General features: G+C 51.9%; 1 protein-coding gene across 1 annotated transcript in view; it reads right to left on the minus strand.

Annotated features, from left to right (window-relative positions):
- The window catches only part of BCR (BCR activator of RhoGEF and GTPase), a 122,181-nt gene that overhangs the window by 104,782 nt on the left and 1,116 nt on the right, over nt 1-16,283 (minus strand). The window contains exon 3 of the mRNA XM_034642181.1: nt 15,368-16,276. Coding sequence (XP_034498072.1) covers nt 15,368-16,276 — 909 coding nt within the window. The remainder of the gene's footprint in view (nt 1-15,367; nt 16,277-16,283) is intronic.

The following is a 16,283-nucleotide window of genomic DNA, read 5'->3' on the forward strand; positions in this document are numbered from 1 at the left end:
GCAACACTCTGATTGCAACCTTGGGAGACCCTGAGCAGAGGACTCAGCTAAGCCATGCCCTGACTGTGACCCATAGACACTGAGAGTTTTCAAAACAAAACTAAGAAGAACCTCCGGGGGGTGACCCGCCATGGAGATGTATGTGTGACTGTTTTAACTATAGCAGAGGCAGTCTATGTGGGCAGCTAGGGTGGAGACCTACTTCTTTCATTCTCTGCCAGGCCAAACACCCCCATTTCCCATAAGCGCTCTGCTGACAGCCTTCAGGCTTAGCGGCAGCTAGCAGGATACAGCTACGGCGTTCCAAGGTCTGCACACTTCCACGAATACCGGGCAAAACCTGGACCCCTAAACCTCATGTGCTATCCTGCTGACCCCTAAAAGGGCCCAATCAAATGAAAACCCCCAGACCCTTTCCAAGTAAACCACAGGCCAGACCAGCCTTTCAAAAACCCCTCTGAACCTTCAAAACAAAACAGCTCTGAAAGGGAACAGCCAAGGACAGTGCATGATCCTGACCTACAGCTCCTGCCTGGTCTGTGTACCCCGGAGCCTGCAAGTCAGGCCAGCCAGGATGTCTGAGCGCACACCGTGATGCCTGCAGGTCCCGCCGCGGCCTTTGATGTCCAAGCTCGTATTTACGCTCCTGTCTAGTCATGCCCAACACAGAATTCAAGAAACATAAAGTGACCGTGCTCTCCTCAGGAAGGGCTCCGATTCATTCACATGCTTGAAGGAGCTCAGTGCTTTGGGGCCAGGGAGAAAGGAGAAAGAAATGAGAAGGAAACATCCATGTTCTGTTCTCTCAGATGTACCCTTCCACACTCCCGGGCCACACCCCTGCTTGTTGCTCCCCAGTAGCCAACTGTGCCAATTGTGCACCTGCTGAATTAGGAAGCAGGCCCCTTGCTGGCATTCTGGGGGCCCAGCTGTCCAGCCCAAAGCAGCAGACATTTCCTGAGCGGTTGGAACAAAGCACCCCCCCAGACAACCAGCAGGCCAGGCCTCAGCCCATTAACCTTCCCGGACTTCCTTGCCAGAGTTTCTGGAACCTAAGACTGCAGACTAAGCAGGGATAAATAAGCAACCACAGAGCTCATGGGGCCGGAGAAGCCGGGAGATGACAAAAGAATGTTTGGGACCAAGTCTCTGACGCTTCCTCACCACCCCTTTCTGGAGCTGAGGGCATTCTTTTCCAGAGGCACACGAGTCTACTTCTGGAGACTCACACCCCTTTCTAGAGCACCTCCCTCCCCCCCACACACACACCTCAAACAGCCCTTCTGGAGCCTTGCCTGCTCTTCCACAGAGAAGAATCTGCTGCAGCAACTCAGGCCATCTGGCCATTGAAGAAATACCACAGGAGAGGAAACCAGACTTATGTTAATAATCACAACCCGGATTTCTTAGGGCCAAATGCTAACAGTGGCTCACCAGCTGCTCTGGGGGGCGAGGGTGGGCCCATCTGACTACTCCACGACAAGACACTGTTCCACAAGGGCCTCCCTACTGGGCACTCACGCACATGTGGGTCTCAGATCCCAGACCGTGACCATGACTCACCGGGGCCCCTAAGCCACAGGCATCACATCTGGCATCTGACACTCCATCAGCACAGGGCTCATCACTGCATTCCTCTCCAACCACGCTCGGCCACCAGCCACAGAGACATGACCCATGTGGCCAGTGCTCCATTCCCCTCTGTGCCAGCCACCTGGCAGACCTCCCTGTCCCCTTTCAGACCTGCTAAAGGGCTCCAAAGCCCGCTCTCCCAAACCAGCTTTCTGGCCTCACAGCCACCTTCATCTCTCTCCCCTCCAGATCTCTGCATCCCTCACTCACCTCCCTACCCTACTGGGTCCCTGGGTGAGCCAGGCCAATGTCTTTGAAGCACAACCACATGCACACGAGTCACTCCTGGTCACCGTTCAGCAGTAACTTGATCACTCCTCTGCTGGGACCACTAACCTCCCCACTGACTCCACACACACACCTTCATCACCTCCTTGGAGCTCCACTCGGACCCGGGGACCAAACAAGCCCATGGGTACACACTTGGGGAGCTCTCAGAAACTCCGATCCTAAACCCCTGACCCCTTTGCCTTTCTGCAACATAAACTCCCCCACCACACTTCCCCTCTCGTCTAACTCCTCTCTCTCGTGGGGCCCCCAAATATGCAAAGCCCAGGCCTGCTCCAGCCCTCCTCTCTCTCCACACACCTGCCCTGCTGCCAGTCTTCCTGGTCTTGCCTTGCCTGGCCCTTCCTCCTAAAGGTCTGCAGCCTGCTGCCCCCACACCCCACTCTAAGGCCTCCAGCACAACCCTCCCAACCCACAGACTCCACCAGGCTCGCCTCCTTCCTCTTCTGTCACCCCCTCCCACTATCTGCTTGCTCCTGTCCTCTCCATCCTCCCCCCAGCCCCACTCACTCCCAAGACAACAACTCCAGGGGCCCCAACTCCCACCAGATCATCTTGCACACTCCTGCCAAAGGGCTTTCCTAAGGCAAAGCTCCAAGGCATCCTTTCCCCTCTCAACAACCTTCCACCTGCTCCATCACCCTTCTAGAAAGCACGACATCCTAAGCCTGGCTTTCCAGTCCTGCACAGCACGACCCCAACCCTCCTATATCCACCCTCACCCCCCCGTTGCCCACATTTTACACTAATTCTCCAACCGAACAGGCTCTGCTATTTCCTAGCAGGGTGACTCTGAGCTCTTGGCATTCTACTCCCCACCTACTACAGTCCCCCCAGCCCTCTTCCCCAAGGACATGGGACAGACTCGAGGCCTCCTCACCCAAGCGCTCCACAGCACCATTGGCTCCACAGAACCCTGAGACCTTTCTCACATCACAGTATTTCAAGTGCCTGCTTGTCCCCACTCCTACCCTGGTCCGCAGGCTCCTCGCACGCCAGTTAAGGGTTGAGTCTGACCATCTTCATATTTCCTAGGATGAGGGAGGGACAAACCCTCCTGAAGAACAGTGTTTTCCCATCACCTTTGCCCCTTAAAAAACTGAATACTTACCATTATTAAACTCTGCATGTAGTGGTCAAGACAGTACATTTTTCCACAATTAAAAAAAACACCACTGAATATGAGGGAGAGAGAAGGGATCGGTGAGACAGGCCCAGCCTGAATCTCGTGCTGCTGAACGTGGCTGAATAGCAGGGGGGTTCAGTGTCCTCTTTCTTCATTCATGGGGGTTTGAAAATGGCAATATTTTCTAAATTAAGAAAGCAACTATAATAATAATTTTTTAAAAAGCACCTATAAAATGCATTTCCAGTAACAATCCCATGCCTCCAAATAACAATGTGGACACGTTCACACATGTTCCTACAGGAAAATGGAAGGCTTTCAGAAAGTAACATTCATACATGAATCACATTTTCTGGTCTAAGGTCTAAGATTTGGGCAAAAACAAATACCATTTTCGCACACGCTGGCTTGCACGCACCCCCAGAGAGTGAACATGCCGTGCTGAGCGTCCATCTAAGATAATCCACAAGTCAGGCCCCTGGGACTTCCAGCCAACTGGGGGACGGCTGAGCCCACCGTGGAGACCCCTGTGCCTTGGAGAGGACAGGAGAGGTGGGGGTCCGCATCGCTGATCCAGCCTGTGCATCCCCAGCCTCCTATCACGGCCGCTCCGATCACCCTATTTATTCAAGTATGGAAGATGTCCAAACAAGCAGATAGCCTTGAGTATTTCACCTAAAACCTCGGATAACTCAGCAATGGGGGTCCCCGTTGCTCGTCCACGGGGGCCCCTAGGACAGAAAAATGCAAAACTCTGCAAATGCAGCATGCTGCCCAAAGCACTGGCTGCTCTTCCCCCTTGAGCGGAGGCCTCGGTCCTCAGCCTCTGGGGGGCCTGCTGTCCGTCCAGCCACCACCTAGGCCCGCCACCGAAAGACTTAAGGAAGACACTGAAAACATAGTGTTAAGTAAAACAAGCCAGACACAAAAAAGACAAGTGCTCTGTGAGTCCACATCTATGAGGTCTCTAGAACAGAAAGTAGAATGGTGGGTGCCAGGGGCGGGGGGGGGGATGGGAAATTGTTATTTAATGGGGACAGAGTTTCAGTCTGGGATGATGAAAAAGTTCTGGAGATGGATGGTGGTGACTGCTGCACCACAGTGTGAAAGTGCTCAATGCCACTGAACTCGACACTTAATGGTGTAAATGATACACTATATGTTCTAGTATTTCACCACAATAAAAGCCGGGGGGGGGGCACCTAGGGGAAGACCACAGCCCTCGAGGTCTGTGGATGGAAAAGGCCGCCTCTGAACAAGCAGGTTCCTGACAAACTTGTGAGGTGGAGCCTCAGGCTGGAGGCTGAATCAAGTCCCAGTGAGGCCACCAAACTCTCAGCCACTGCTTGGCTTCTGGCATCCCATTCCCCTGGGGCCCTCCCCCAAGGGAAAGGAGGCTCCACCGGTCCCTCCAGAACCTCCACACACAGGCCTCTGAGGCCTCCAGGTCTGACCAGGACCCCCATGAGCCAGCAGAGTGTGCCCAGGCGGTGGCCAGGGTCCGGCCACCCGTGTACTGAAACACACTCTGGAACATTACTCAGCTGCCAAAAGGAATGAAGTGTTGATGCAAGCTACGACGGGGGTGAGCCCTGATACCTTGTTCTAAGTGAAAGAAGCCAGGCACAAAAGGCCACATGTTATGCAATTCCATTCACGTGAAACGTCCAGAAAAGGCAAATCTAGGGACGCCTGGGTGGCTCAGTTGGTTAAGTGTCCAACTCATGATTTCGGCTCAGGTCATGATCTCAGGGTCGTGAGATCGATCCCCGAGTCTGGCTCTGTGCTCAGTGAGGAGTCTGCTTGAGATTCTCCCTCTCCCTCTCTGTAGATAGATAAATAGATAGATAGATAGATAGATAGATAGATAGATAGATAGATAGATAGATAGATAAAGTAAATAAATAAAATCTTTTTTTAAAAAAGCCAATCTACAGAAAGTAGAGTGGTGGATGCCAGGGGCTGTGGGAGAGGGGGGGGTCATGGCAGCTAAAGGGAGCAGTTTCCTTTTGAGGTGATGAAAATTTTTTCTAAAATTAGATAGTGGTGATGCTTGCATAACTCTGTGAATATACTAAAAAACACTAATTTGTACACTTCAAATGAGTGAATTTTGTGGTGTGAATGCTACCTCAGCCATTTTTTTAAAAGATTTATTTATTTATTTATTTTAGAGAGAGAGAGAGAGAGAGAGTGTGTGTGTGTGTGTGTGTTATGTGAGCGTGCATGAGTGTGGGGAAGGACAGAGGCAGAGGGAGAGAATCTCAAGCAGACTCCATGCTGAATGCAGAGCCCCATGTGGGGCTTGATCTCACAACCCTGAGACCATGACCCGAGCCAAAATCATGAGTTGGATGCTTAACCAACTGAGCCACCCAGGCGCCCCTCTACCTCAGCCATTTAAAAACCACCACCCCCGGGCAGGAATACAGCTCCTCATTTACAGAGCGTAAGTGAGGGAAACCAGACAATCATCTGCCCACCATCATCCCAGGCACCGGATGGGACGGAAACTGCATTTGCCCCCAGGTGTCCTAGCAAAAGACTTTCTGGAGCTCTCAAAAAGAGTATGTGCCCCAGTTGTGCTGCAGGTCCAGCTGTCCCAGCCTCTCAGGGAGGGCGTGACATGTGGCTGGGGGACAGCAGATGGCAGTGGTCATCGTGGGCCACACTGAGTCCCCTGACACTCTGGGGAAACGTCACCCAGCTCTTCCCCACACCCCACCGCTCACAAAGGGGGCCAGCTGCCCCAGGGGCTGCCCCACACACCTAAGGGGCACTCCGCTACGGCTGTGCCCGGTTCTCCAGTATCCTCCCCAATTGTACACAAGGCAACGCCCTCTAGTCTGTAAAGCCTTAGGCAATCTGCAGTCAGAGCCTGTATATGCCAAAGCATTAGTAATTTTCAGCGCTTCCCATCTTCCTCCTTTTTTTCCTATTAAAATAAGAAAGTCTGTGGTTTTTATTTCCTCTTTTGAGGACTTATAATCACTAAAAGAGAACAAAGTGGTTCTAAGCCTTCCCTCCACAAACTTGAGGGGGAGGGGGCTCAATGAGAAAAATCAAGGTCTCTCTCTTCCTCCAGCCTCTAGCTTTGAGGCCCCCAAAAGTCACAAGGACACGCAATGGGGAACACTGCAAGAGGACCTCATTCTACCCACCACAGGGGTGGATACAGCCCAGGATGGAGGGCTCAGCAACATCGGAGCATAGCCCCAGGTTCTCTCGGCTGATGGAACTCACATTTGGGGCCGTGAGGCAGAAAAACAGATGATGCACATTGAAGATGCAAGAACTCCACTCAACCCCAGAGGACACACTGTGAGAGGAAAGAGAGGGGCCCATGGCCATGGCAGACCCCTGCATCCCCCTGGAGCTCATACTGGGCACTCTTGCTGAGCCAAGAGGGTAAAATGGCCCGCACCTCCTGAATTATGCATTTCTCCTTTAAAATCTCTTGTTAAGTGGTGTGCAATCAACCCGCATTAGATGCCTGAAGGGGCGACGCCATGAGACCAGACAGGGGGCCAGACCCCCAGGGACCACCCACTCTGTGCACTCATGTTCCCTCAAAGCCTCCCAAGGACGGAGTCATGGTCTGAAGACAGAACCAACGCTCTGCACAGGACCACACCCCGATCCACCTTTCCCGTCTGCATTCTTTCCCTGAACTAGGTTGACATACGTTGCCTCTACGTTGCTTGTAGAATATCCACCCCGTCACGTGCAAGGATGCGCGCATAATATCCTTCCTGCTCTACCAGCATTCCAACCGACCCCAGCAGCATACGTTAAAGGAACATGTCAGGCCTTTAAACTGAAGTGGATCTTCAAAGGCTCTTCTTAAACCCATAAAGGCACTTGAGTGAAGGATCCCCTCCGGCTGCTCCATCCCTGGCTTGGCGGTGGCTGGAGCAGCAAGTCTTTCTCCCTCTCCTTCCAGTGTCCCCTTGAGTCTCCTGGCCAGCCAGAGACGGTTCCTTCCTAGTGCTCCCTGGGCCACGTACTGACCCTCGGTGCATGTGGCCAGCCATCTCTGTCACATCCTCCCAGCCAGGCCTTGTCCCTCTGTACTTCCTGGAACCTGCTCATAGCAGAGCATGGAAGCACCAACCCCCACCTTCAGCTCTTGACCACTGGGTGGAAAAGGCAGACAGATGAGCAGTGTCCTCCAACATTTCATCCTCTGGGTCCCCTTGCCACATAATTTGCTGGAGGAATCTGTAGCAAAGTGGCCCAGGAAGACATAGGGAGAGTGAGGGAATTTTCTGAGAGCTATGCAAAATAAAGGAAAGAAACAACATTCTTGGGTGGCTGATACCTTCATGGACCTGCCCAAAGGCTGGGACCACATGATGCCTATCACAGCACTTAAGTTTATGTGGTTGTCTCCCCAGCAGACCGAAAATGACCTGCTGGGAAGCCTGTCTCCTGACACTCAGCACCATTCCTGTCTAAAACGTGTTGGCTGAACATCCCCTCCACCTACTGGGGGAGGGAGAGGAGGTCACTCTGTGCCCACACTGCTGTGATTGGCATCACTCCACGGTCTGAGAAGAGAGGCCAGCACCAGCCCCTCTACCACTGCCTGACCCTGGGCAGGGGTGCTTGTCTCACACCCCCTCGGACCCAGTCCACTGAGGGCATATAATTAAGTTAATAATCTTGTTCTAGCCATGTCACAAGAATGTTTCGAGGGCACATGAAACAGCGTCCACCAAAGCTGCAGTTACTACACAAGTGGGGCCCCACGGTCTTCCCGCACCAGACCTCGGCAGGCGCATCTTGGAATCCGCCAGTCGTGTCTCCCTCGGGCACCAGCCTCCATCCCTGTCCACAGTCATTTTGCAAGGTTGCCATAGCAAGTGCTAGAAGCTAAGACAAGCTAATTAGCAGGCCACCATCTGATGACTCGGAAAGCTCTCTAAGGTTGAGCAGGGGAAGGCCAAGGCTCAGCAAAGAAGGAAAAATAATCTCCAGATAATTTCCAAAGCTAACAAGTTTCCTTCCTGGGGCACCTGTATCACTGGGCCCCCGAAAATCCGGTGTTGCTTATCTGACAGGAGGAAGGAGGATTAAAAAGAATAGGGAAGGGTCTGAGGAAACAGAGACACCAGAAATGGGGTGTCATTCTGTCTCTGACCCACAAACATCCACAACAGCCAAGACACAGACAGATCCACATGGGCTCAGGACACCACTCCTCAAACATGGTTAAGAACCTAGAGTGAGGCACATCCTAGACACCAAGGTAGGTAGGACCTTGTCTCAAGGCTCTCACACCCCTGGAGAAGGAAGCCAGCCAGACACAGGATTAACAGGAAATGGATGCAAACATACAGTGAAAGGAACTGTATATGCAAATATACAAAGGTTTTAATTTTGTGTGTTAGTTTTTATTTTACTTTTTTTTTTTAATTAAAAAAAATTTTTTTTGACGCGTGTGTGTTAGTTTTTAAAGGCAAGGTCCTTGGGGCGCCTGGGAGGCTCAGTCATTGAGCGTCTGCCTTCAGCTCAGGGTGTGATCCCGGGGTCCTGGGATCGAGCCCCGCATCGGGCTCCTCTGCTGGGAGCCTGCTTCTCCCTCTTACAGTCCCCCTGCTTGTGTTCCCTCTCTCACTGGCTGTCTCTCTCTCTCTCAAATAAATGAGTAAAATCTTAAAAAAAAAAAAAAAAAAAAAGGCAAGGCCTTGGAGATTAGCCTCTCCACAAATCCACATTTGAATAAAGGCAAGAGAATTTCCATGGAGACCATGCCTGGCACACAGTAGATACTCAATAAATACTTCTGACTGACTGAATGGGGAGAGGTGGTTGCCTTGCTAACAGAAAGGTAGGTAAAAAAGAAAGATATGGGAAGCGTTGTGTTCCTACCCTAGAAATTTTTAAGGAAAAAAAAATATCAAAGAATCGCTAATTAGCAATGACGGGGTCCAGCCACTAACTTCTTAGGCAAGAAGCGAGGTACGGTAACCCGTGAAGCAGGAGGATACAGCCCTCCTAATGCCAGGCTGTGTTTTCTTGGCTCCATGAGGCTGCCGTAGCCCCCAAAAACGCATCACTCAAATTCTTCCCAAAACATGGCTGGTGAGGCCAGCACAAGCACCACCTCTCTCTGTCATGGCAGCCTTTCCTCTGCTGCCCAGTTAGGGACTCACTGGGTGTTGTGGGCTGAACTGTAACCTCCCCAAATTCATATGCTGAAGCCCTAACCGCCAGTACCTCAAAACATGACTGTACTTAGAGATGGGGGTATTTAAAGAGGTGATTTAGCTAAAATGGGGTCATTAGGGTAGGCCCTAATTCAATATGCCTTGTGTCCTTATTAACTGAGGACGTTTTGGACACACAGAGAGACACGAGGGGTGCAGGGGTACAGAGGGACGATCATGGAAACAGGCAGCGAGGGCGGGAGGCAAGCAGGAAGGCATCTACAAGTCAAGCCAAGGAGAGAGGCCTCTGAGGAAACCTTGCCCACACCTTGATCTTGGACTACTAGCCTCTAGAAATAAAGAGAAAATAAATTCCTGTTATTTAAGCCACCCAGTCTGTTTTGTTTTGTCATTGCAGCCCCAGCAAACTAATACCCTGGGCCACTTCAAAACGTGGGTGTGAGAGGCTCCTGGGTAGCTCAGTCATTAAGCGTCTGCCTTCGGCTCAGGGCGTGATCCCAGAGTCCTGGGATCGAGCCCCACATCAGGCTCCTCCACTGGGAGCCTGCTTCTTCCTCTCCCACTCCCCCTACTTGTGTTCCCTCTCTCGCTGGCTGTCTCTCTGTCAAATGAATAAATAAAATCTTAAAAAAAAAAAATAAAAACACGTGGGTGTGAAAGCCAAAGAAATATCACCATGACTAATAAGTGTTTTCCTAAACATACCTATTAAGGACCAGAAATGGGAATTAAGGATGAGAATACTGCTCCCGGCAACTTCAAAACCCTACTTGAGTGAAATAAACCAGACACAGAAGGACAGCTATTATGTGACTCCACTGACATGAGGGACCTAGGATAAGCCAACTCACAGGGACAGAGAGGAGAGTGGTGGTTGCCAGGGGCTGAGGTGGAGGGAAGATGAGTTAGTGCTGAGTGGGGGACAGAGTTTCAGTTTTGTAAGATGAAAAGTTCTGAACATGGATGGTGGTGATGGTTGCATAACAACATGAATGTACTCAATGACCCTGAATTATAAACTTAACAGTGGTTAAAATGACACATTTGGTCATGCATACTGTACCACAATAAAAAAACATAAACCTATCACATGTTACATAAGTACCATTTTAACTTAATTTACTCCATTGTTTTCAAAGCAAAAAAAAAAAAACCCCAAAACAAAACCCTACATGATTGCATTCTAGTCAGGGTGAGGGACCCTAGTGGGATTCATAATTAATTAAACCCACCACCACTACCTCCTGAACCTTGATCTAAAAGACAGCTGTGGAGGCGCCTGGGTGGCTCACTCAGTTAAGCATCAGACTCTTAGTTTTAGCTCGGGTCATGATCTCAGGTCGTGGGATCAAGCCCTGTGTCAGGATCTGTGCTTAGCGGGGAGTCCGCTTGAGGTTCTCTCTCTGCCTCTCCCTGTGCCCCCTCCACTCGTGCACTTGCACTCTCTCCAAAATAAATAAATAAATCTAAAAAAAAAAAAAAAAGGCAACCACAGTCAAAACTCAGGCCTATTGTTTGACAACCTGAGTGCACTTGAAAATGCCTATCCGTTCATCGTGAATGAGGAAGCCCCTTGAACCACAGCAGTGAGCAGCAGCCTGGGCCTCAAGCATGGCCATGTCTTCTCCCGACTGGGCCGAGAATATGGCTCACCTGGACACTTTGTCCTAGTGAGGGCCGCAGTCACACACAGGGCCACAAGGCCACAAGACTCCCAGCCAAGGAGGGGAGGTGGCTACCGAAGCCAGAAGCAACAAATGAGGCAAAAAGGAGGAACAGGGAAGGCACACTGCCCTGGACCCACAATAATCAATAGCACTCCCAGCTAGCGCCTTCCTTAGTGAAAGGTTCCAGAGTATTTCTTTTTTTTTTTTTTAAAGATTTTATTTATTTATTTGACAGAGAGAGAGACAGCCAGTCAGATAGGGAACACAAGCAGGGGGAGTGGGAGAGGAAGAAGCAGGCTCCTAGCAGAGGAGCCTGATGCGGGGCTGGATCCCAGGACTCTGGGATCAGGTCCTGAGCCGAAGGCAGACGTGTAACGACTGAGCCACCCAGGCACCCTGGTTCCAGAATATTTCATTCTGTTCCCAAAACAAGGAAGCCATCCATTCTGGAATCAGAAAATCCTTGTAAAATTTGAACTAGACTCCATTTCCACCCTGTTGATGGCTTAACGGTCTCAGACTCCACATGGTTGGTTCTGTCTACCCTGCCCCTGTTCTTGGAGAGGAGACTGTACTCAGTTCAAAGGTGACCACAGGGTCTGATTTAAAGAGATGATGATCAAGCCAATGCAAGGCGTGAGTGACCTTTTCCTGGCCCAGAATTACTCAATCTAACTGGTGGCTGGTCCATTCAATCACCCAAGGGAAAAACAAAGCACTGATCATTCTGGTGACAACACACTGCCGGAATCCAAAGACCAAACTAAACCTCTTTAATAGAGATGTGAAAACATAGGGCAGCAACTCCATGAGGGCTCATAAAGAAACACAACATCTGGGGTCAGGGCTCATGACTGATACTTGGAAAGGGGCCGAGGGACACCCAGGACTGAGCGTTCAGATCAAGAATTCCTCAGACCTGTGGGGCACCTGGCTGGCTCAGTCCGTGCAGCGTGCGACTCTTGATCTCAGGACTTTAAGTTCAAGCCCCACCTTGGGTGCAGAGATCACTTTAAAACAAAAACAAACAAAACAAAACAAAACAAAAACCTTAAAAAAAAAAAGAAAGAAAGAAAGAAAGAAATCCTCAGACCTAAAAGAGTAAAGGATCTTGGGTTGTCTGGTCTCTCTCCTAAAAGGGTTCACCCAAACTCTTGGAAAGGGAAGTACAAGGACAGGGATGGAGTCAGAGACAAGTACAGCAGGTAAGATGCTTCCCAATGACTGCCATACCTTCCCAGCTTCTCAATTCCCCAACCCAAGCCCACAGCTATGAAAAGGAGGAAGGGATCTTCCAGTACACAGTAGGTATACAGCTCTGAGCCAGGCTCCCTGGGAGACCCAGAAATAAACCAGGGATCCCTGCCTTCAAAACATACACAGCCTGTGCTACCATGTGGATAAACCTTGGGGAGACGATGCTAAGTGAAATAAGCCAGACACAGAGCGACAGATCCTGTATGATTCTGTTTATATGTGGTACTATGAGTAGTCAAATCATAGAAAAAGAAAGCACAGTGGTGGTTTTCAGGAGCTCAAGGAGAGGAAATGGGGAGCTGTTGTTTGGTGGGGACAGTTTCAGTAGGGGAAGAAGAAAAGAGTTCTGGAGATCGATGGTGGTGATGGGTGCACAACGTGAATGTGCTTAATGCCACTGAACTGGACACTTAAAAATGGCTCAAATGAGTTAAGATGGCAAATTCTGTTACATATATTTTATTGCAGTAAGAAAAAAAAAAGGCAGTTCAGAGTCATGGGCTGACATGGGTGCCCCCTGAGCCTTTGCTCCCACTGTTCCTCAGGGCAGCCAGCTTCCCCCGCCCTCTGCCGCTAGACATGTGCTGACAGGCGAGGCCTCTCTCCAGCACTGCTGCCTCCGGAAGCTCCCTGATCTCACTCCCTCTGCACACATAAATGGTGTGTGTGTTCCTGTCTTCCATGAACATGTAAGCTCCCAGATGGCAAGGACTATACTCTACTTCTCTGTAGCCCACAAGGTAGAAACGGAAGGGCTTGCACACAGCAGGGCTCACAGCTGATGGGCCCTGAGTGTGTGCAAGGAAGGACCCCTGGACCAACCCAGTCAAGATTTTCAGGTCCAGGGCAGGGCAATTCAAAGAATACCTGAAGGTGGCCATATTCGGGAAGGAATAGATCTGCATTCCCATAGGGACCCGGAACCCCTGGAATCCCAGCTCTGCTACTTCCTGGTTTTGTCCTTACCTAGGGTTGGGCAAACTCACCATGGGGTGATGGAAGAGCCTGTGGGGGCCCTGCATGAAGGCACACTGTCACCATGCCTGGCATACAGTGGTCATTTCAGCTTCTTCCCTCCAACACCAGGGGCCCTCGACTCAAAAATACGAGAGCACACTCATCCAAAGGGATTCTGAAGCCATGAGAGCCAGGCCTCCGCGTCTGCTGCTGCTGCTGAGAAAAATCAGGGTGCTTCCACTCCCTCTCACACTGATTTTCCTCACTGTCCCTCTGCAGGGCACAGCTCTGGCCAGCAGGCCCCAAAGAACAGCAGGAAACAGTCCAGAAAGAGACAGATGGCTTTGCCAGCACAGGCTCCCTCCTTCCCCTCCAGCCACAACGCTCAGAAGAGTGCTGAGTACAGAGCTGAAGGCACCCAGAGCTAAAAACCAGTTTTAAAACCTAACAGGACAGAGAATGTGGGGCCTTGAGGACATTCAGAAAAAGATCCAGAAAATCCTAAGAGTGGGGTCCAAGTTGTAAAATTAACCCCTCGACCATTTCCTGAGAGCCTGCCCTGGGTTACACACAGAGCCAGGGTCCCACACCTGCAGCAGCTGTATGAGAGGCTGGACAGAGCTCCTGATGAGAAGGGAAGAGGGACCGAAGGGCCACCTATTGAAAGACATTTGGTCTGATCAGCCCCCCACTTTCTGCAAACTCAGAATTCACCATCAGCAAGAGAATACCATTTCAGATTCTAGGTCTCCATGAAAACCTCTCATTTTATTTTAATAACGTTCTACCGCATCCCAGCGCGGCCGGCCAGTTCAAGCTGGCTCACTCAGTCGACAGCTGGCCAGACAAGGCTGGTGCCCAGTGACCACAGGGCTATCCTCCAGACCCCAGGGGAGCTGATGTGCCTGCAAAGCAGGCTTCTAAATACTACAGCTTTCCACCCCCTCAGCGAGGGACCTAAAGGATGCAGCTGGGTCAGGCCACAGGTCTGAGCAGCAAGCCACAGCCACCCCCAGCTGCAAAAGGAAGATTGGCCACTAGATGTATCTAAAGCAAACAGGACAGAGCACTGATCACAAAAAGGCCACTTGACAGAGCCAAAAATAGCCTTACTTGTTTCAAGAGGATTCTGACGATGGAAGCACATACAACTCCACCAGCAGAAAAAGAAAAATCAGTGGAGCGGCAAACTGGAGCAGCCCGACATGGACCAGGGCTCCAAGACATTCATTCCCCACAACCCCACATCCCCCAGCCCACCCGAGCTCCCACACCCACCCACACTCTTCTTCCTCCAATCTTACAAACTGTGCCTGGATCTCAAAACCCATCGCCCCAGAAGTTATATACACAATCCCACAGGTTTAATCTTCGGGCCATGGGTCAGCCCATAGATTAGGAGGCCAAAATGAGCACCAGTGGACACTCATCCCTGGGAAGTCAAGGAGGCAAGAGGGCATGGAAGGATCAGAAAATGGAGCTGGGGTAAGACGCACACGGGAGCCTGCGGGTGAGTAATGATGGGTGATGTCTCCCATCAAAGCCAGGCAAATCAGAACAGGTGTGGCTCTGCTTCAGCCCTGGATAAAATCTTCAGCCCCGGATAAAATCTTCAGCCCCGGATAAAATCTTCAGCCCCGTTGATTTTCAGTGGCCCACTGAGTCAGAACTGCCTGTCACCTCACTTCCTCCTGATTCCTATTCTCCCCTGCTCTGACTTGTTAGCAAGCGAACCTGACACTTCCATGGCTTGGGAACAGCTAGCACACCTTGGGTTCCCCATTAGTGTCTTGTAACTCTTCCAGGACAGGAACAGCTGGGGTGGCAGGGAATTCCCGAGACACAGATCAATCTCCACTGAAAGTACCTGACCTAGAAGGCCGGTATGCCCCCTCCTAATACCCCACTGCCTAGAGTGGAGTGATGGAAGGGCAAGGAGATCACCATCCAGGGCACCCTGGTCTCGACCCACATAGAGTCACAAGAAGCACACCACTCCAGAACCAAAGGAACAGCCACCTACTATCCCCACACACTGCCCCTCCCAACCCAATCCCAGTCCAAACACGGAATCTGCATTCAGGAGGAAATGGGGGATGGCGTTTGTTCAGGTGCAGGGATCAGCACGAATCCTTCCTGTCCACAACAGCATGTGGACAGTACAAAAAAGTATCTACCTATTACTCCCCAGTCAACGACCCCTTTTCTTTTCAATGGTTTCCAGCCAGGGTGCAGGTGTGCCCACCCAAGGTGGTGGAGGTACCCACCTGCATCTCCATGGAAGGTGCCATCCTGAGGCAGCCTGCTGGACAAGCTGTCTCCATCGCTGGGCCAGATCTGCCCCGTCTTTCGGACGCCCACGATGGTGGCCTCCGACACGATGACCTGGCCCTGCCGGTGCCGCTTCTGGCACTGCGGCGTCGGGGGGCTGCTACTGTCAAAGGACTGCTGTGAGTTCTGCGAGGGTGAGCGGCTCTTGTCTCGAAACATGCGGTAGGTGGTGGGGCTGGGGGACACGCGGCTGGACTGGCCCGAGGAGAAGTCCTCCTCGCTGGAGGTGAGGTTCTCATTGGAGCTGCAGTCCGGGGTGTAGCCGCCTCCGCTGTCCTCAAAGCTCCGAGGGGAGTAGGACCTGCGGGGCCAGGTAAGGCGCTTCTCCTGCTCCGAGGTGCTCTGGCTGCGCAGGAGCGGGCCCTTGCCCTCCCCTTCCATCATCATGCCCCCCACGTAGATGCTCTGGTAGGGCTGGTACTCCAGGGGCGGCCAAGGGGGCCTGCTGCCGCCATTGGCGTTGATCAGGTTGTCCTTCAGGAATCGGGGGTTCAGCTCCGCGTCCTCGTAGTCGCCGTCGAGGCCGCAGCTGCTCTCCGAGGAGCGGCCCCGGTAAGAGGGCCTGGGCGCGTCCCCCAGGCCCTGTCCGCTGCTGTGCTGGGACTTCTTACGCTCCATCTGCATCGCCTGGCTGCCCAGGGAGCTGATCCGGTCCGACACCTCTTTGTCGTTGACCTTCACCAGGCCGCGCTCGTGGTGAAACTCTACGTTCACGTAGAAGGGCTTCTCGGTGTCCGCCGCCCCGGGCTGGCCGTGGCCCTTGCGGATCCTCTCAAAGTTGGACCTGAGCGCCGCCACGCTGGTGGGGGGGCCCCGGTCTTCACGGTCCGCGGCCGCGGAGGCCCCTGGCCC

Source organism: Ailuropoda melanoleuca, chromosome 14 (assembly GCF_002007445.2).
Source record: "Ailuropoda melanoleuca isolate Jingjing chromosome 14, ASM200744v2, whole genome shotgun sequence".
In the NCBI taxonomy this organism is placed as follows: domain Eukaryota; kingdom Metazoa; phylum Chordata; class Mammalia; order Carnivora; family Ursidae; genus Ailuropoda; species Ailuropoda melanoleuca.